Source organism: Coturnix japonica, chromosome 21 (assembly GCF_001577835.2).
Source record: "Coturnix japonica isolate 7356 chromosome 21, Coturnix japonica 2.1, whole genome shotgun sequence".
Classification (NCBI taxonomy): domain Eukaryota; kingdom Metazoa; phylum Chordata; class Aves; order Galliformes; family Phasianidae; genus Coturnix; species Coturnix japonica.
This window is the reverse complement of record NC_029536.1, coordinates 5749264-5768368: the sequence shown is the minus strand read 5'-3', so window position 1 is coordinate 5768368 and position 19105 is coordinate 5749264. Positions and strand designations below refer to the sequence as shown.

Sequence of the window (19105 nt, the reverse complement as noted above, 5' to 3'; positions counted from 1 at the left end):
CCCGGTACCCCCACACCGCCCCCCCCAATTCTCCGCCCGGGGCAAAGGATACTGCTGGGGCGCCGCGGGCGGCAGGGCCCTGATGGCGGGGTGAGGCGCGGGCGCCGCCGTCGGGTGAGGGGGAGCCGGGGGGGGAGGCGGCCCCGCCGCCGCAGCCGTCGCCCCACTCCCGGGGCCGGGCCCCGCTGCCGCCGCCGCCGCCGCCGCGCCGGGTTTCAAAGCCGCCTTCTGCGGTAAACTCATCGCCGAGCGGAGCCACCACCCCCCGGGGGGGAGCGGGGCCGGGGCCGGGGGGGAGCCGGGCCGCGGGAGCGGGCAGCGGGCCGGGGGCCGGGACGGCGGCCGGGGCAGCGCGGCGGGCCGGCACCGGCGCCGGTCTCCGTGACAACGCGGCTCCCGAGGGTTCGGCGCGGGGAGGGGACGGCGCGGGGCCGGCGGGGGGGGGGGAGGGGGGGCGGCTCAGGCCGCGATGCTCATGGGCCGCCGGCGGCGGGGGGTCTCGGTGCCCCTCCCCGGGGGCGGCGGCGCCCTTCGCGGTGGCGGCTCTCGGGCGATGCCGGCGGATTTTCCTCACTGAAGTAGCGGAGCATCAAACATGGCGCTGCGGCCGCCTCCAGCAGTCCGGCAGGACGGACGCTCGGGCGCCTTCGGGCCGCTCCGGAGCCGCTCGGCCCGCCGGCGCTCGGCAACCTTCGGCTGTTTCCGGAGCCGTTCGCCGGCGACGAGCGCTCGGGAAACCTCGGCTTCTTCCGGAGACCTTCGCGGGCGCACGCGCCTCGCTCCCCTCCCCGCCCCCCCCCGGCGCCTCCCGTGACCCCTCGCTCTCGGGAAACTTCGGCTCGCTCCGGAGGCCGCGGGCGCGGGGGAGTTCGGGAAGTTTCGGACGGCTCGGAGCAGATGTTCCCGCCCACTCGGGCTGCGCTCGGGGATTTTCGGAGCCGCTCGGGCGGTGGCTTCGGGCGTGTTCGGCTGGGCGGCCGAGCGGCTCCGGAGACGCTTCGGTACCGCTCGGCGGTGCGGGGACCCGCCGCTCGTCGCCCAATGCAGCCCGCAGGCTCGGCCAGCCCCAGCAAGGGCAGCCTGGATCCGTGCCCTCCCCCTAGTCCTGCGTGTTTTGATGCTGGATGAGCACCTGGGCACCGCCAACGGGTTTGCAGCCCCACCGACACTTTGGTGCTTCCTTGCCAGCAGCAGCGAGCCAGAGGAGTTCAACAGGGACTGCAGAGCTACCATGGCCTTGGGAAAAGGAGCAGGCTGCACAAGGAGGCTGTGGATGCCCCATCCCTGCAGGCATTAAGGCCAGGCTGGATGTGGCTCTGGGCAGCCTGGGCTGGTGGTTGGTGACCCTGCACATAGCAGGGAGTTGAGTTCTGTGATTCAAAAGACAGTGTAAGCCTTGGGAAACCACTGGAAATTAGGGTATTAGTTCCCCCTCCTGCCTGGGCTCAGCCCCACAGGGCACAGCTGATGCAGAACAAAACCCACACCACCCAGAACCAGGCAGGCCCACAGCGGGCTGAGTCACCCCTGGGCTGTGCCAGCCCCAAGATGGGCAAACAGCCGCAGTGGGGCTGGGGAGCCTGGTGCAAGCTGCTGCTCGCCCTCCTGTGCTGGGCTGTCTGCTCCATGCAAACAGACACGAGTGAGCTGTGCACCGAATAAAGCTCATTCTGGATAAGCGTGGAGATACTGTGGAGCTCGCTGCGTTTTGCCACGTTTTAAGCAGGCAGCAGCTGGGGCTGCATCTATGATCCAGGCCCGAAGCATTTCTGCTCCATCCTGCTGGTTGCAGTGCATGGCATTGCCTCGGCTCCACCGCCCTCTGCGGGTTTGTGCCACCATTTCCAGCAGAGCTCAGCTGGCCTCCAGCTCTGCAGGAAAACAAGAAGGGCCTGTGAGCCAACAGCACGTCTGCCTTCACGCTCCTGTCCAGAGCAGGAAAGGAAACACAGAAAACAGTGAGAACAGGGAGGATAACACAGGTGGGATGCGAGATACTCCAGCTACCGGCAAGTAAAAATAAATACATATTAAAAAGTCACAGGCACCTGCAGACCCAGTAAAAAGTATTTATTTCAGTTATGATAAGCTCCATGTGTAGGGTGAAAAAATAGATACAAAAACAAAAACCAAAAATCCCCCCATGTCCCTTTTTCATATAAATATTAAAAATCCCTCTACGTCTTTGCTCTCTGTCTAGAGGTGCTGCGAGGCAACGTGTGGCACCTGAGCTGCTGTCAGTGGTTTCTTTTCTAAACTGCAGAGTATTAAAAAGCCCCGGAGGATGCTGTGCCCACCCTGCCAGCTTTGCACCGGCCCCGCTGGGATGGAGCACGGACTGTGCACAGGGGAGCAGCAGCAAGCAAAGCGGCAGCAAGCACTGCTTGCATTTGTCTGGAGCAATACTGAGCTGGGGCGCTGCAAGCAACATCCTGTTACGGGGATGGGAGGGATGCAGGGCCGCTCCTGCTGCTTCCTGGGCTCCCCTCTCCTGCAGGGACAGGCACTGCAGGCTGCAGTCTTAGTGCTCTGCAGACCTGGGACAGGTAGAAGCCATGCCCAGGTGCTTCACCGCCACCACCCCCACCTCACTTACAGCTTTGGCACATTGACTTTTCCCTTTGCACTCAGAAATTAAAGCTAACCCCAGGAGCTGTAGCATCCCAGCGGAGCCCTCCTGCCATCCAGCTCCTAACAGGGTTCTACCGACCCCATCCCCGGGCCCTGTCCCCACTGTCCCCATCAGCATCCTCCGAGGACGGTCCCTCCTGGAGATCCATAGGCTGTGGGGCCAACTGGCCGCAGCCCATCTGGACTCCCCAGCTGGGAACTGTCACCACAGGGTGTTCTGTCTACAGCTGCACTGAGTATAAAAAAAAACAACACAATAATAAATATACTAATCCTTTGCATTAAGGAAAAAAAAAAAAAAAAAAAGGCTTTAAAATGTCTTTTCCCTGAACTTTTCCAGTGTGTTCCAAAACGCATGAAAAATATATATATATATATATTTCCCCCACCGCCCACCCCCCACCCCAAAATATATCTTAAAATATTTACCATCCTTGTGTGCGCATCTTTGGAGAGAGGAGGGTGTGCTGGATGTATTCAGACACAGCCCAACCTGCCGGCGCCGTGGCTTCCCTTTATGGCCTCAGAGGAGGACAGTGCCGGGCTCAGGGTTAGGGCTCCTGTTAGGACCAGGCTTAGCTCTGCGTGTGTAAATACGGGGCAGTGCCCCAGCACGTGGGACAGAAACCTCCCCACATTGAAGTCATTTCACAAATGAGTGAGGGGAAGAGAAGTTTTCACAGTGGATCGATCGGATGATAGCGGGGACGCCGCTCCGCTGAGAGCTGGGCAGCTCGCTGCACTAAGTGGTCTGAGCCTCTCAAAGGGATGGGGAAAATTCGGCCACTGGCAGAGGACGGCACAGCCGGATCCCAGCACCCACCCATCACCAGACCTCGCACTTCTTGGGGGGGTTCATCGGGGAGCCCAAGGGGCATCTGAAATGCTCTGCAAACTCCCAGGAGTTGGAGACGGTGCCGATGACACGGAAGCGTGAGGGGCTGTGTGGGTCGGTGATGAGCCCTTCGTGTGAGCTCTCCGGTGTGCGAACCGAGCACCACACCTGTGAGAAAGAACAAGAAACAAGAATGCTGATGTCCGCAGCTGCAGGACCCCACTCTTGCCAAGCCTGGCTTGCTCTTCAACCAACACCTCCCTGATCTCGTTCTCTGGGGCATCTCTAGAGACCTCAGCCTTGCTGTCATGCTCTCCCAAAACCATCTGGGCACACGCTTCCATGAATGGAAGGAAAGCCATGGATGGGTGGAACCCCCAAAAACCCACACAACCATCCTTGCTGCCTACCTGCGCGAAGCCAACAAAGAAGAGCTGGTGGTTGGTGAGGCCAAGGGTCGGGAGAGCCTCCTCCTCCCCATGCTTTTTCAGCCAGTTTTGATATGCCTGGAGGTTGAGGAGCGTGATGGGCTCAGGGGACAGCACAGACCCAACTGCAGCGTGCCACCTGTCCCCAGCCCCACAGCCCTACCCGGTAGGCAGCCTTGAGCCCCCCGTTGTCAGCGATGTTCTCCCCGAGGGTGTGCTTGCCATTGACAGCCTCCCCATTGATGGTGTAGTTGCCGTACTGCTCCGTCATGCAGGCCGTGCGGTTCTTGAAGGCCTCCAGTGACGAGTTCTGCCACCAGGGCCGCAGGTTGCCATCCTTGTCATATTCCCGGCCTGCCAAAAACACATTGGGTTCTTTGTCACCCCGCTGGCTGCCCCACCAGCGTTCTGCCCATCCAACCCATGGCCATACCTTGGTCATCAAAGGCATGTGTCAGCTCATGGCCCACCACCACACCAATACCACCAAAGTTCAGCGACCTGTGGGACGGCGACACCAAGATTCAGAGAGCAGCCACTGCTCCCCCAGCCACGCAGTTCGGCACTGACTTGTGGCAAAGAAGGAAATTTGGGGTTGCTGCCCTCCCTTCCTTTCCCCAGGAACTCACTTGGGAGAGGCGCGGGTGTAAAAGGGGGCCTGGAGGATGCCGGCAGGGAAGACGATCTCGTTCTTGGTGGGAGAGTAGTACGCATTGACTGTTGGAGGCGTCATGCTCCACCTGCAGGGACAAGGATGTGGCAGCACAAAGCATCGCTGCACGCATTTATCACAGCACAGAGATATCAGCCCAGCTTTAATTTCCCAGAACCAGCATGGTCCAGCAGGACCATTCTGGGGAAGACCAAATTCCAGCGCTGCAGCGAGTGAGGAGATACTGTGATCCTTCCGCCAACCACAACAGAGAAGCAGAGTATGGCCATGCCAAGCAGCGAAGAGGACAAAACCATGACAAGGACTTACTGGTCCCGGTTTGGCGGTTTCCGGAGCTGGTCAGCTGTGACCCGGGCTGAGAAGTTGTAAAATTGCATGACATTCTCAAAGTAGAGGTCAGACACGGCATCGTACTGCAAAAGAGCAAGGTGTGAGCAGCACGCAGCGAGGGCCCAGCCCCACTCCTCCCCGCATGGTCACATCTGAGCCTCTGGAGCCAGCTGAATCTCATTTCTCTTCCCCTCAAACATCTGCAGAACTCCAGGAGGACCATGAATCACCATTACGGAAACCAGCTCCTCAGTGTCTGGGCAGGGATCCCAAGAGGCCCGGCTATCCCAGAACCAGCTGCAGCAATCTGGGAAGTCTCCAGAGAGGGTCCAAGGGCACAGCGAGACCCTTTGGATGTGGGGTCAAGGCAGCCCTGGGGCTGTGGCCATGGGCTCACACACCCTGCACATCCTGGAAGGGGAGACCCAAGGGACATCATCTATCAGAGCAACTCACATCGTTAAAGACTTTGTCCAGCTCCTTAGGGTCCAGGATGAACTTTGGGTAGCCTATCATGTTGTAGATGGCATCCGCCTGGGGTGACAAGGATGGAGGTGCATTTGGTGCCAGGTGGGAGAATGGGCTGGTCTCCCTGCTGCTGCTGCCGGCACCTTACCTTCTCTTTGGCCGACTTCCTCGTCTCCTCGTCCATCCACTGCAGGTTCTCCAGGCTTTCCTCGAAGGCTGTTTTAATCTCTGCGATCATTTCCTCTGCCTAGACAAAAGAAAGCAGCACGTTTTGGCCTGGAGAGCTGGCTTCCCATTCGAATAAGTCCAAGGACTGACACAGAACCCTTTGCACAGAGGGGAAGAAGACTGGGATAACACAATGGGCAGCTCTCTCAGCATCAGGGCCTCACGCTGACTGTGGGGTAGTGGGGACGCACCACCTGCTTGCTGTCCTCTGCAAAGGTCGCCTTGACAAACGTGGCCCCCAGGGCAAAGCCCAGGTTGTTGTCCGTGTCACTGATGCAGAACTTCCAGCGTGGCAGGCAGGTCTGCAAGGGCAACAGGAGGCACATGAGTGGGAGCACAGCATGGCTACAGCTCCCCAGTGTTCACACTATGAGATCACTATCACCAACCAGAGCTATGACCCCAAAACCCACCCCATGTCCATATCTGGGTGCAATGTGATGGGGACTTTGCTAAAAAATGCTGTTTTGTAGGAATGCAGTTACTTGGAGGCATCGGTACTCACCTTCTTCGTCCCATACATCACTTCCATGAACTTCTCTTCCGCATCCTGGAAGCGCTGGTCGAGGAAGGGGCTGGTTTTACGCACCAGGTTCCAGATCATGTAGTTGTTGAGGAGGCTGTGGCAAGAGGCAGTGAGCAGGGAGCAGGATGTACACCAGGCACCTCTCCATGCAGGTGGGGGGCTCTCACCATTTATCTGTGGCCAGGATGAGGTCAGAGACCTGCTCCAGGTACTCCTTGGCATAGACCACCACGGGCTCTGACTCATTGAGTTCCACAGGATAGAAGACCGTAGAGAGGAAGGGCATCCAGTCCACAGCTGGTGCCAGATCCTGCAAAAGCCATGCTGCTGCTACGGACTTAAGAGCTATCAGCAATGGTAGCCTCTTCCAGAGCTGGTGGCTGTTACATCAGCTCTGCTTGATGGATTTAGCTGATTTTGAAGAAACCATTTCCCATAGCAGCAGCATCCTCCAAAGGTTGCAGGGAACTAAACAATTTCCTCCCACAAAGGAAAAGAAAGCTGGGCGGGTGTGAAAATGCTGACAGTGGGGTGGGGGGGAGTCACATGATGGCCCTTTGGGGACCAGGGGAGGTAGTTGGGCTGACGTCTGCAGGGCAGCACAGCCAGGAGGGCGTTTGCGCCTCATTGGGATGGCTGCCAGTCCCAGCAGCACTCTGGAGTCTGGGAGGAGTGGGTTGAGGTGGGGGAACAGGCCAAGCTATTGCACAAGTACTTCCCAGTCAGGCCTTCCCTAGGGGAGCTGCATCACCTCTCCACCAGCCCTGCTCCAGGCTGGGCTGCAGCAACACAGCAGCCCCACTGCGCTCCTACCTTCAGCTCTCCAGCTGTTATCTTGTGGTAGATGACCTCCTCATCCCGGTGCTTCTCCTGCGGGATGGTGATGTTGGCCAGCGCTGTCTCAAATTCCAATATCTGCTGCATTTGCTGCCGTGTTGACTCCTCATCAGTGCCACCCAGAAACATGCCCAGCTGCACCATGTAGTTCAGGTATCCAGCGAGCACCTGTGAGGGGATGAAGTGTCACCCATAGCTCAGTGTGATCAGGGCACCCAACAACCCCAACCCTCCCACCCCTTCCAGCCCTTCCAATCCTCCCAACTCTCCCAGCCCTCCCAACCCTCCCACACCTCCCAACCCTTCCAGCTCTCCCAACTCTTCCAGCTCTCCTCACCCTTCCAACCAACCTAAACTCTCCCAATCATTCCTATTCTTCCAACCCCCCCCACCACCCTGACCTTCTCATTCTCTGTCTTGTTCAGGTAGTAGTCCCGTGACGGCAGCCCCAGCCCTGACTGGTCCACCTGGATGACATTGCTGTTGGAGTTCTTGGAGTCGGCGCTGACGTAGACGGAGAAGAACGGTGAGACGCGGTAATGCGCCGTCACCTCCCGCAGAGTCACGTTGAAGTTGTCCCCCCCGGCCCAGGGCCCAGTGATGTTCCATCCTCCCAGCTGAGGAGAGACACTCAGTCAGGCACAGCACCATGGGGATGTGTGACAAGGAGCTGGCAGCTCTTGGTGCCCGCACGGCAGAACGCACCTTGGCGATGAGCTCCATCAGCGGGGCAGCGCGCAGCTCCTCGATCTTGCTCTCATTCATGCAGGCCTGGTAGTAGCGCTGTGCCTTGCGCTCTGCCTCGCTCGACACATTGGCCGTGGTGTTCTCTGCAAGATACACCCAGGGCGGCTTGTGGGGGCACACAGCACTGGTGGGGGGCTGCAGAGCCCCTGGTCCTCTGCCGAGTGCTCAGCCTCAGCTTAGACAACAGCTCCAAAAGAATGCTACGGATCACTCCGTGTGCCCCTGGGACATCCCACAGCCCCAGCCCTGCCCCTGCCCCCTCTCCAGCAGCTCCAGTTCTTTGTAAGACAGAGATAAAGAAAGAAAAACAACAAGTATTTTTCCAGCGCTCTGCCGTTCCCAGCATCCCAGCCCCCCGCGCTGCCCTTGCCCCTGTGCTGGCAGTCCCAGCTTGCTCCCCGGGCTGCGTTATTTATTTCTACAGGAAAGAACAATAAACCCATTTTTCTTCTCCGCCTCCAAAACTATCTTTTATTTTCTTTCCCTAAAGCCCTGCTTCCTCGAGGTTTTTCCTCTCCTCACAACACAGCCTGCACCTCTGGCTCCCCAGCTGCATGGGTTTGTGTGCTGGGTCCCTTGGCTCCAAGGAATGCAAGGAAATGCCGAGCACAGCCACTGGCCGGGGGCCCAGCCCACTGCCTTCAGATTGCTGCGGGAAGAGCAGGGACACAGCCATCCCCAGAAAGGCAGCTCTGCCCCCAGATAAGCACCCCAGCGCCCAGCGCAGAGGAAAGTGCTGATAAGGGGCACTTGTTTGCTCAGATCTTGAACAAACCATCCCCTGGATAAGCCGCTGTGCTGCAGTGTTTGCATGCAGAGGAAGTACCCAGGGCCCGGCCCCAAAACAGCCACACTGGGAGCAGCCCCACTGCAAAGAGCTGCCTAAGAGAGCCCCGCGCTCACCCAGCAGGTGCTTCATGACAGCCTGGTTGTGCTCCCAGAGGTTGTTGAAGGTGCCCCAGCGCGAGTGGCCATCGGGGAGGGGGTTGGCCTTGACCCAGCCCCCGCAGGCGTAGCTGAAGAAGTCCTCACAGGGGTTCACTGTGCGGTCCAGGGAGCTGAGGATGGAGCTGGTGACGGAGATGCAGGCTTCCGACAGGCACACGGCGGGTGGCCCTGGGGGGGATCACGAGCTCAGCACAAGGAGCCCCCAGTTGCACCAGAGGGCACCCACTGCTCACCCCGCATCCTATCCATTCTATCCATGATGTGGACAAGCATCCCCATGCACGAGCATCCCACCCCATAGCAAGGCACATGGGCAGGGACCCCATCCTGCACCTGAACATCCCACCCTGGGTGACAGACAGAGGGAGTATCCCATCCCGTACCCAAGCAGCCTGCCTGGTTCCAGGCCCACCCCACAGCAAGGGGTGCAGCCAGAAGTCTTTCCCTACACCCAAGCATCTTGTCCAGCGCCAAACATCCCCTCCTGGCACTAGGGATGCAGGTGAGCCCTCTGCCAAAGCACCTTGCCCTGGGGTGCTGGAGCTGAGCACTTTGTCTTGTACCCAATTATCCCATCCTGCGCTCCACCCTTCCCCTCTGGGGTGAAAGATCCCATCCCATCAGAGAACCTTGCCCTGGGGTGCCCCATATTGTGCCCGAGCACCCCATAAGCTGCAAGTACGTAGGAATCTCACCCCGAGGTGCGCACCCCAACCTACCCCCAGCACCCCACCTCACCCCCCCACAATCCCCTCCTGCCCCCCAGCACCCCCCCAAGGGGTCAGGTCACAGTGCAGGACTCACGGGCTCGGTACTGCAGGATGAGCCCCAGCAGACACGCTCCCAGCACAGCAGCCAGCACAGCCACCACGGCCACCAGCTGCTTCTCGGTGCGGCTGCGCTGTGCCCAGCACCCTGCGCTGCTCCGGGAGAAATTCACCTGCGGGAAGAGCAGCGCCGTTTCCCCATCACGTAGGGAAAACCCCACAGGCACATCCGCCATCCTCCCCCTTAACAAACCCCGAGCAGCCCCCAGACAGGGAGCGGGCGCAACCCAGGCTGGGAAAAGCCACAGCTGCCTTCCAGAAAGCCGCCAGGAAGGGCGGCACAATGGCAGGAAAGGGAATGGGGAGAGCGCGTCCGCGGCTGCAGGATCACCTGCCACCTCGTGCCACCCCACAGCCACCGTCAACCCATGGTCGCAGCACACGGCAGGGTGGGAACTGGAGTGCGGGAGCGGGATCGTCCCGTTGTGCCCAACAACAGCCCCAGGAAGGGTGGGCGATGTGACGGCGTGGGGACAGAAGCGCTGATGTTGGGGTGGAAATGCTGCTGTGAGCTGAGGTGGAAGGGACTGTGCCAGGAGCACGGCTCCAGCGCCAAACCTCTCCCTGCCAGAGCCCTTTTCCTGCTGCTGGCTGCCCTCATTAAGCTGCCTTCCCGCTGCTCAGGAAGGAATTAGCCTAAAATCCTCTTTATGTGGGGACGAAGTTCTGTCCCGCGGTAACTGCCCACCCTGCTGGGCCAGGAGGGGTCTGCAGCTCTGCGGGGATGGCTGAGGTGGACCTGACCCCATGAGATGGATGTCCCACGGGATGGATGTCCCACAGGATGGGTACCCTGCATGGTGGATGATGTTCCAATGGATGGTTACCCCGTGATGGATGGATATCCCATGGGATGGATGCCCTACAGCATGGATCCCCCAGGGGATGGATGTTCCACACGATGCCCCACAGCCCAGAGGCACAGCCCCACTGGTGCCAGCGGGGACGGGAGCAAAGAGCAGAGAGTGCAGAGCAGCAGCACCGGACTTCGTCCTGCGGCGGGGGGGCGGGGGGGGGTCTCAACCAGCCAGGGGAACGCGGCCTCCCGCTGCCAGGACCCCAGTCTTGCCCTTTCCCCCCCAAACCAGCCCTTACCTGGAACCCGTTGGGGTACCCATCGCCTTCGCTGATAGAGTCCAGGGGGTCTTCGTCGTCCAGCGTGGCCCGCTTGTAGGTGGACATCTGCGGGGCGGAGGGAGCGCGGCGCTGAGCGGCGGAAGGCAGCGCTCATCCCCGGGACCCCCTCGGGGCGCGGAGCCCCGCACGGCTCGGGGGCAGCGCCGCACCGCTCCCGCAGGACCGTCCCGCACAACCGCCGCTGCGCCCCGCACAGCGCGGAGCCCACGCGGGGTTCGGCCGCGCGACCCTTCACCCTCCCCCCTCCTCCCCCGTCGCACCGCCGCCCCCACCCCGCGCGTGAATCCGAACCCGAGGATGGGTGGGCAGCGGGGGGCAGCCCCTCACCGCGCCCTCGGGGCGAGACCGCCGCCATTTCGCCGCCATCGCGGCGCCGCCCGCCCCGTTCCCCCTCCAACCCCCCCCCCCGCCTCCACCCTCCGGTACCCGCACGCCGGGGACCCCCCCGCACCCACGGGTGCTCCCTGCTCATCGCGATGCCCGGAAGGTCGGAGGGAAGGGAGGGAGGGAGGGGGGGGGTAATTAGCGCTGATGAAGGGAAGTGCGGAGCCGGGGGTGGGGGGTGTACGCGCTCACCATGGCTGCGTGCGGCGGTGCGGGGCGGCCCCGGGCGGCGCGGGGCGGGGGTGCACCTGGGGCGGCCGCGGAGATGGCCCGGCCCCGCGCTGCCCCGCACCGCCCCTACCGCCCCGCACCGCCCCACAGCGGGGGGAGGGAGAGGGGGAGGACGAGGTTCGAGTTCGGATGTGCGGCGCTGCGAGTGTGCAACGCTGAGCGTGCAGCGCTGCGAGCACGTGGCCGTGCAGCCGTGCAAGGGAGGGGGCACGCGTGGGTGCACGGAGGTCCCGCCGTTGCACAAGGGGGAAGCGAGCGTGCCAGGGTGCAAACACGCCGCGGTGCACGCAGACGAGCACGTGCGAGGATGGCGGGGTGCGATGTGCCGTGCACGCACGTGTGCGGTCCCCGGGGCTGCATCCCCCGCGGGGCTGGGGCTCCCCGCCGCCGGCCAAGCGCATTTTTGGGCCGAGGCCGCCCCCTCCTGGGGAGCACCGGGCGCCCCACGGCTCCACGCGGTGTCCCCGTCCCGGTCACCCCATTGTTCCGATCTCACCGCCCGACCCTGACGTTCCGACCCTATCGCTGGATCCCCGACCCCATCATCCCGAACCCTCCGCCCCGACCCGTCTCTCCGACCCCACCGCCCCTACCGCACCGTCACCAGCCCCGCGTGGTCCACGAGGGTTCACCCGGGGACTGCTCTACAGGGCTGTAGGAGAGCGGGGCCGAGCACAACTACAAAGCAGACCCCGGAGACTCCACAGCCCCGACCCAGCCGGTCCCGCCGAGCCCCCCCAGTGCTCCCAGTCCTCCCAGTAAGACCCGGCAGAGGGCACCAGTAAGCCCAGTTTGCTGCCTCCCCCCCCCTCTCTTCACTCCCCCCCCGTGCCGGCAGCGGGTGGAGGAAGGGGAGGAGGAGGAGGCGAGGGCCGGAGCCGGGCCGGGGGGATTTAAGGCCGCTGCCCCCCCCCGCCTCCTCCGCTCCGCGCCCGGAGGGACCCGCGACTGCGCCCAACTTTGTGCGGGACCGTCCCCGTGTGGGTAAGGGACCCCCGCACAGGGACCCCGAGCGGCGGGGGGGGGCGTGGAGACACGGCTGTGCCGGGGGACATCGATGTGCGGTGGGGACACGGGGATTTGGCGGGGACGCGGAACCGTTGATGGGAACACGCGTGCAGATGTGGGACGGGGTCACGGGCAGGCGGTGGGGAAGTGGGTGTGCAGGGGGACTTCGGTAGGATCACAGGGGGCAGCAGGGACGTGGACGTGCAGTGGGGTCATCGCGTGCAATGGGGACGGAGATGTGCAGTGGGGCTGGAGGTGTGCAGTGGAAACACGGCCATGGGACAGGGACGTGGGTGTGAGATGGGAACACAGACACAATGGAGGGACATCAGCATGCTGTGAGTAGGGACACAGATAATAAAAAGGGGATACAGACACATAGTGGGAACATAGTCGTGGTGGGGACGCAGGCATGCACAAGCACATGGGGACACACATGCAAAGGGGGACCCAGATGTGAAATGGGGAACAGGACATGCAGTGGGGATCCCAAAGTGCTACAAACACGTGCATGCAATGGGACAGGGACACAGTGCGATGGGGAGAGGGACACAATGTGGGGACACAGCCATGCAATGGGGACCCCGGTGTGCAATGGGATGTGGGCAGTGGGGCCGTGACACTGTTCCCCAGTGTGGTTGGTGGAGTGCTGTGCTGCCCCACAGCCCAGTGGGGTCACAGTGTGACTGCACAGGGAGGGGACATCCCCTTCTGTTCTCGCTTGGCCGAGCCTTGGGACAAAGGTCTGGGTGGGGAAACTGAGGCACAGTGGGTGCTTCCCCCACAGCTTCCTCCTGTCCATTCCCCAAGAGGAGCACTGAAGGGGCACAATGAAGGCTTTCCTCCTCACCCTCCTGGCCCAACTCTGTTCGGCATCACTGGTCCCTGGTAGGTGGCTTGTCAGGACTGCACCCCAGCTGGGTGCTCTTTGGGGCCACATAGCTCACCGAGCACCCTGCACCCCGCAGAGAGGGAGAAGGACCCCGAGTACTGGAGGCGGCAGGCACAGGAGACGCTGCAGGACGCACTGAGGCTGCAGCACCTCAACCAGAACGTGGCCAAGAACCTCATCCTCTTCCTGGGCGACGGTGAGGGGGGACCCTGCCCAGGGTGCAGCGACTGGGCTTTGCACTGCACTGGGTGCTGCAGTGTGCAGGATGCTGCAGTGCATGGGGTGCTGCACCCCATAGCCCATGCCATCCCATCCTGGTGTGGTGGTGACCATTGCCCACCTGCAGGTATGGGTGTCTCCACCGTGACGGCTGCGCGCATCCTCAAGGGCCAGTTGCAGCACCGCAAGGGAGAGGAGAGCCTGCTGGAGATGGACAAGTTCCCATATGTCGCCCTGGCCAAGGTGAGCCCGGGGGCGGGCGCTGCAAGGTCGCTGGCAGGCGGGCAGCATCGAGCGGAGCTGAAATTAGGTCATGGGCGGCCAGCAGCACTGGCTGGTGTCCTGTACCCAGTGCTGTGCCAGGGCTCACCCATGGGAATAGGGGTGGGGGGCTGGGACCCCTCCTCTCCTCCCAGGGCTGTTTTGCTGGAGAAAAGGCTCCTTTTGTTGTGCAGTTGCAAGCCCCCGCCCCTTCCTTCAGCCGGTCCCTGCAGGGGATGCTTGTGGGGTTGCAGAGGTTGGGCTTTTCTCTGGTTGCCTAAAAATGGGCTGAAAGGGACTAAAAGCAGCAAAACATGATGAGGGGGTGCAGCAGGTGCTCATCTAAGGTACCCAAAAGAGGGATGTTGGGCTGGGGCCACCAAAGTGTGAAGAGCTGAAACCCCAAGAAGATACAGGGCTGAGATCCTCCATAGATGTTGGGTTGGGACCACTGATGGCTTTGGGGCTGTGGCTCCAGGAGATGATGTCTGGGGCCACCAATGGGTGAGGAGCTGGGATCTAGTAGTTACTGCACCGGGACCACTGAAGGGTGCAGAGCTGAGAGCCCAAGAAGAAGATGCAGGGCTGAGTTTAGAGCGTAATTTTGTTAAATATCCTGCAGGAATAAATTACATGTTCTCTTATTTCATTACATCAGCGAGTCAGTAGCACATCCTCAGGTCCTCAGTATTTGTTGAGTTAGGACAACCAGTGGCTGCAGGGCCGGGGCTGCAGGAGATGCTGGGTTGCGACCACCCACGGGTGAAGTCAGTATCTCCAGGGAGTGCCAGGCTGGGACTGCTCATGGGGGAAGAGCTGGGACCTGGTGTATCCAAGGGCTGGGAACACCAGAGGGTCCAGAGTTGCATCCTCAGAAGGTGTCGAGTGCCAGACAGTGCAGGAGGGGAGTCCTAGTTTGAGGACGGTGACAGTGATGAGGATGACAATGGTCAGGATAACGGTAGAGGTCTCTTTATTCCCCCAGACCTACAACACCAATGCACAGGTGCCTGACAGCGCAGGCACAGCCACTGCCTACCTCTGCGGTGTCAAAGCCAACGAGGGGACCGTGGGCGTCAGCGCAGGTGTCACCCGTGACCGCTGCAACACCACCAAGGGCCAGGAGGTGACCTCCATCCTCCGCTGGGCTAAGGATGAAGGTGAGAAGCCAGGTTCTGGGGATGCCAAGTTGTTGGAACGTCCCCACTGTCATCCTGTGAATTCCCGGTGCAGGCAAAGCAGTGGGCATTGTCACCACCACGCGGGTGACCCACGCGACGCCCAGCGCTGCCTACGCGCACTCAGCCAACCGTGACTGGTACTCGGATGGAGAGATGCCCCTGGATGCACTGGAGGGTGGCTGCAAAGACATCGCCCGGCAGCTGGTGGAGAACATCCCTGACATCGAGGTGGGGATGGCAGCGGGGACAGCGGGACCAGGAGGGACTGGGTCCACTTGTGGGTGGACTGATGCTGGGCTGGGACCACCAAAGGGATGAAAATGGGATGAAAAACAACTAAAAGCAGCAAACTGCAGTGAGGGGGGTGCAGTGCACACATATCAAGGGTGCACAGAAGGGGGTGGATGTTGGGCTGGGACCACTGAAGGGAGCAGTCGGGACCCCAAGAATATGTAGGGCTGAGATCCTCAGGAGGTATTTGGACTATGGTCTCTGATGGGTTTAGGGCTGGGGCTCCAGAAAATGATGGCTGGGATTACTCATGGGTGAAGAGTCAGCACCTCCAGTGGATGCTGGGCTGGAATTGCTCATGGGGGAAGAGCTGGGACCTGGCAGATAGAGGGCTGAGACCACCAAAGAGTTCAGAGTTAAGATGTTGGGCTGGGATCCCCCATAGGTTTTGGGTTGGGACCAACAGTGGGTACAGAGTTAGGACCCCAAGAAGAAGATGTAGCGTTTAGATCCTCTGTATGCGTTGGGTTGGAACCACCAATGGCTGCAGGACTGGGGCTCCAAGAGATGTTGGGCTGCGACCACCCATGAGTGGAGTCAGGACCTCCAGGGGATGTTGGTCTGGGACTGCTCATGGGGGAAGAGCTGGGATATGTAGGGCTGGGTCCACCAAAGGATGCAGAGCAGGGAGCCCAAGAAGATGTAGGGCTGAGATCCTCAGTAGGTTGGGTTTAGGGCTGGAGCTCCAGGAGATGATGTCTGGGGCTGATTGTGGGTGAAGAGTAGGGATCTAGTAGGTGCTGTGCTGGGACCATTGATGGGTGCAGGGCTGAGGTTTCAGGAGATGTTGGGCTGAGACTGCAGCAGCTGCCCCGCTCTCACAGTGAGACACAAACCCCTTTCTCACGCTTCCTGTGCCCAAAAAGCCGCGTTGTCCCCTCGGTTCTGCCCCTCACTGTGGATTTGTGCAGAAATTCAGCCCTGTAAATAAATACGCTTCTGTACTTCAAAATAGCCCCAAAGCAAAACATCCCAGCCTGTTATTTAGCTGGTTAATAGCCTCTTCTTCTCTATTTTTTTTTCCCCTTTAATATAATTTTAACTCTGTCCCAGCCTGGAAATAATTATATAGTGGGGAAGGGATTTTTTTGTTTTTCCCTTTCTCCTTCTTCTTCCCTTAATAATTTTGGCGGTGTTGTTTTGCTGCTTTATAATTCACCTTCTGAATGGGGAGGGGAGGGAGTGGGAAATGAAAAAAAGAAATAAATCTCAGCCCAGTTATAAATACCAGCAGGCAAACATTGGGTGCTCCAAAGCAAACAGAGGTTGCGGGATGGGGTCCACTCCAGCGGGGTCACATGGGGACCCTACAGGAGCATCCCTGCCCAGTGCCGCTGCTGGAAATGGCTATTTCTGTCCTTGGGGTAATTAACAGAGATTAAGAGGGAGAGAGTTATTTCTAGCCAGAAATTCCTCGGGGTGGTTGCATCAGGGCTTTCCTGGGCACCGCATTTCTTGGAGCATCTTTGGGGGTTGTCTCTCTCCACTTCTCTTATAGGAGAAAATAATAACATTAATAAAAGAAAAAAAGCCACATTTCTACGCCTGGGATTTTCCCTACAGGTGATCCTGGGGGGTGGGCGCAAGTACATGTTCCCCAAGAACACCAGCGACGTGGAGTACCCGCAGGAGGAGCGGCACCGCGGCACCCGTCTGGATGGCAAGGACCTGGTGCAGGCGTGGCACGACGCTAAGCCTGCGGGGAAGGTGTGGGATGGGGCACCCAGCAGCCCCGTGTTGGGGAAGGGGGGCTGTCCCTATGGGGAGCTGACCCCACGTGGCCCCAACAGGTCGCCAAGTACGTGTGGCACCGGAGGGAGCTGCTGTCGCTGAACCTCAGCCGCGTTGACTTCCTCCTGGGTGAGTGGCCCCTGGTGCCCCATGGATGTGTGGACACCCCCAGGGCACAGTGAGCCCACAGATGTGGGATTTCTGAAGGACACAATTTCCACCCTTATAGGGGAGCCATCTTTACCCCACTGGGGGCACAGTCTTTTTTGCTCCACCTCAACCTACCTCTACCCCTCACTGTAACCCTACCCCTAAGCCTATCCCTACCCCAAACTATTACCATAACTCCACACCTAACCATAACCCTAACCATAACCCAACTCCTACCCCTATCCCTAATCCTATCCCTAACCACAACCCTATCTGTGTCTACCCCTCACCCTAACCATAATCCTAAGCATAACCATAACACCAAGCCCTAAACCAACCCCTGCCCTCAACCATAACCATAACTGCAGCTCTAGCGCTAGCCCCAATTCAAACCCTACCTCTACCCCTAACCCAATCCCTACTCCTGCCTTTCACTTGAACTATAGCCCTAACCCTAATCTGAACTCAGGTTCTACCCCTATCTCTATCTCTAACCCAAACCCTACCCGTGCCCCTACTCCTCGCCCCAACCCACTGCCATTCCCTGGGTCAGACCTGGGGAGGGAGGAAGGAAGGGCCGGGAGCATCCCCATTCCTATCTAATCAGCCCAGGAATGGGATCCGGTGTGGGCTGAAGTGCCTGAGCCAGCACAAAAGTGGTGCTGGGTTCTGTGGGGCCACCCCGCCTCCAGCATTGCTGTCCTCAGGTCTCTTCGAGCCGGGGGATATGGTGTATGAGCTGGACAGGAACAACGAGACTGACCCGTCTCTCAGCGAGATGGTGGCCGTGGCCATAAGGATGCTGCAGAAAAACCCGCGGGGCTTCTTCCTGCTGGTGGAAGGTGGGGAGGCTGAGGGGGCCTATGGGGGTGGGGGGAGGATGAGGAAGCGATGGGGTGCAAAAAGAGGAAGGGAAGAGGGTAGAAGTCAGGCGGTGTGTTGCAAAAGTGGGATGCAAAGGGGCGGGGGGGAGGGGGGGCTAAGAGAGCGATGGGGGGAATGGAGGAGTCGGGGGTGCGGGGCTGCAGCGGGGCGGCACCGCGGGGCACAGCGCTGTGGGGCGGCTGCAGGTGGCCGCATCGACCACGGGCACCACGAGGGGAAGGCCAAGCAGGCACTGCACGAGGCGGTGGAGCTGGACCGCGCCGTGGGGCTGGCCGGGCGCCTCACCTCCCCCCGCGACACGCTCAGCGTCGTCACCGCCGACCACTCACACGTCTTCACCTTCGGCGGTTACACACCGCGAGGGAACCCCATTTTCGGTGAGGTCCTGCCATCCCCCCCCCGCTCCCCCCATCTCCCTTTCCATCCCAGGACGGGGATGTCACCGATGCGTGTTGTGCCACCAGGGCTGGCCCCGATGCAGAGCGACGTGGACCGCAAACCCTTCACCTCCATCCTGTACGGCAACGGCCCCGGCTACAAGATCGTGGGGGGCGAACGCGAGAACGTCTCCGCTGTGGATTTCGGTGCGTGCGATGGGGCCGAGACCCACAGCGGCCGTGTGCCACAACGGGTGGGTTCTGACGCTTTTTATCCCCCTCCCCTTGCAGCTCACGCCAACTACCAGGCGCAGGCGGCCGTCCCGCTGCGGCAGGAGACGCACGGTGGGGAGGACGTGGCGGTGCTCGCCCGCGGTCCCATGGCGCATCTCCTGCACGGCGTGCACGAGCAGAACTACATCCCCCACGCCATGGCCTATGCCGCCTGCATCGGCCCCAACCGTGCGCACTGCAGCTCCGCCGCCCGCCCCTCCGCCACCGCTGCGCTCTTGCCCATCCTCCTCCTCCTCTTCCTCCTCCTCTGCTAAAGCAAAGCTGTTTTGGGGAGGGGGAAACGGGGGGAGGGGGTGGGGGGTGGAGAGGAGAGGTTTTCTTTTTGTGGGGGAAAAGAGTGAAAAGAAAGACTTCGGCGCAGCAAAGCAAAGCAGCGCTGGTGGTTTCGGTGCCGCCACGGCGCGCTGGGCTGTGCCCCTGTAAATACAGCCTTCCTCCCCTGTCATTAGAGTCCTGGGCCCGCTGTGGGATCTGGCTCGGAGCTGAAGCCAAAACCCTCCAAATGGTAGCTGGGGGGGGGGGGAGGATCGGCTGAGACTCGATGCCGGTGCCCAACTCGTTGCACGTGTGGGCATCCATCCATAGG

General features: G+C 60.7%; 3 protein-coding genes across 24 annotated transcripts in view; 1 reads left to right on the top strand and 2 right to left on the bottom strand.

Annotated features, from left to right (window-relative positions):
- Window positions 1-258, bottom strand: part of EIF4G3 (eukaryotic translation initiation factor 4 gamma 3) — an 87772-nt gene extending 87514 nt beyond the window's left edge. For all 14 annotated transcript variants that reach the window (XM_032448682.1, XM_032448687.1, XM_032448683.1 and 11 more), the window contains exon 1: window positions 53-258. In XM_032448682.1, coding sequence (XP_032304573.1) covers window positions 53-243 — 191 coding nt within the window. In that variant the 5' untranslated portion in view covers window positions 244-258. The remainder of the gene's footprint in view (window positions 1-52) is intronic.
- Window positions 259-2053: 1795 nt separating this feature from the next.
- Window positions 2054-11235, bottom strand: ECE1 (endothelin converting enzyme 1). 6 transcript variants are annotated; one of them, XM_015882249.1, is made up of 18 exons: window positions 11192-11235; window positions 10574-10660; window positions 9456-9591; window positions 8607-8819; window positions 7662-7786; window positions 7358-7573; window positions 6933-7124; window positions 6287-6429; window positions 6099-6213; window positions 5785-5895; window positions 5514-5612; window positions 5354-5431; window positions 4877-4980; window positions 4524-4634; window positions 4328-4395; window positions 4058-4248; window positions 3877-3972; window positions 2054-3634 (listed from the first exon to the last, which is right to left on the bottom strand). In XM_015882249.1, the coding sequence occupies exons 1-18, from the start codon at window positions 11192-11194 to the stop codon at window positions 3458-3460; spliced, it is 2265 nt and encodes a 754-aa protein (XP_015737735.1). In that variant the 5' UTR covers window positions 11195-11235; the 3' UTR covers window positions 2054-3457. The 6 variants fall into 6 exon arrangements, with proteins under 6 accessions (XP_015737735.1, XP_015737736.1, XP_015737734.1 ...); XM_015882250.2 differs by lacking the exon at window positions 11192-11235 and adding an exon at window positions 11042-11126; XM_015882248.1 differs by lacking the exon at window positions 11192-11235 and adding an exon at window positions 11067-11102.
- Window positions 10559-18964, top strand: ALPL (alkaline phosphatase, biomineralization associated). 4 transcript variants are annotated; one of them, XM_032448703.1, is made up of 12 exons: window positions 10559-10648; window positions 13026-13126; window positions 13207-13326; window positions 13477-13592; window positions 14596-14770; window positions 14844-15019; window positions 16646-16789; window positions 16873-16942; window positions 17671-17805; window positions 18034-18225; window positions 18313-18432; window positions 18517-18964. In XM_032448703.1, the coding sequence occupies exons 2-12, from the start codon at window positions 13069-13071 to the stop codon at window positions 18771-18773; spliced, it is 1563 nt and encodes a 520-aa protein (XP_032304594.1). In that variant the 5' UTR covers window positions 10559-10648; window positions 13026-13068; the 3' UTR covers window positions 18774-18964. The 4 variants fall into 4 exon arrangements, with proteins under 4 accessions (XP_032304594.1, XP_015737739.1, XP_015737740.1 ...); XM_015882253.2 differs by lacking the exon at window positions 10559-10648 and adding an exon at window positions 11016-11102; XM_015882254.2 differs by lacking the exon at window positions 10559-10648 and adding an exon at window positions 12049-12214 and having other exon boundaries at window positions 13049-13126.
- Window positions 18965-19105: the final 141 nt, after the last annotated feature.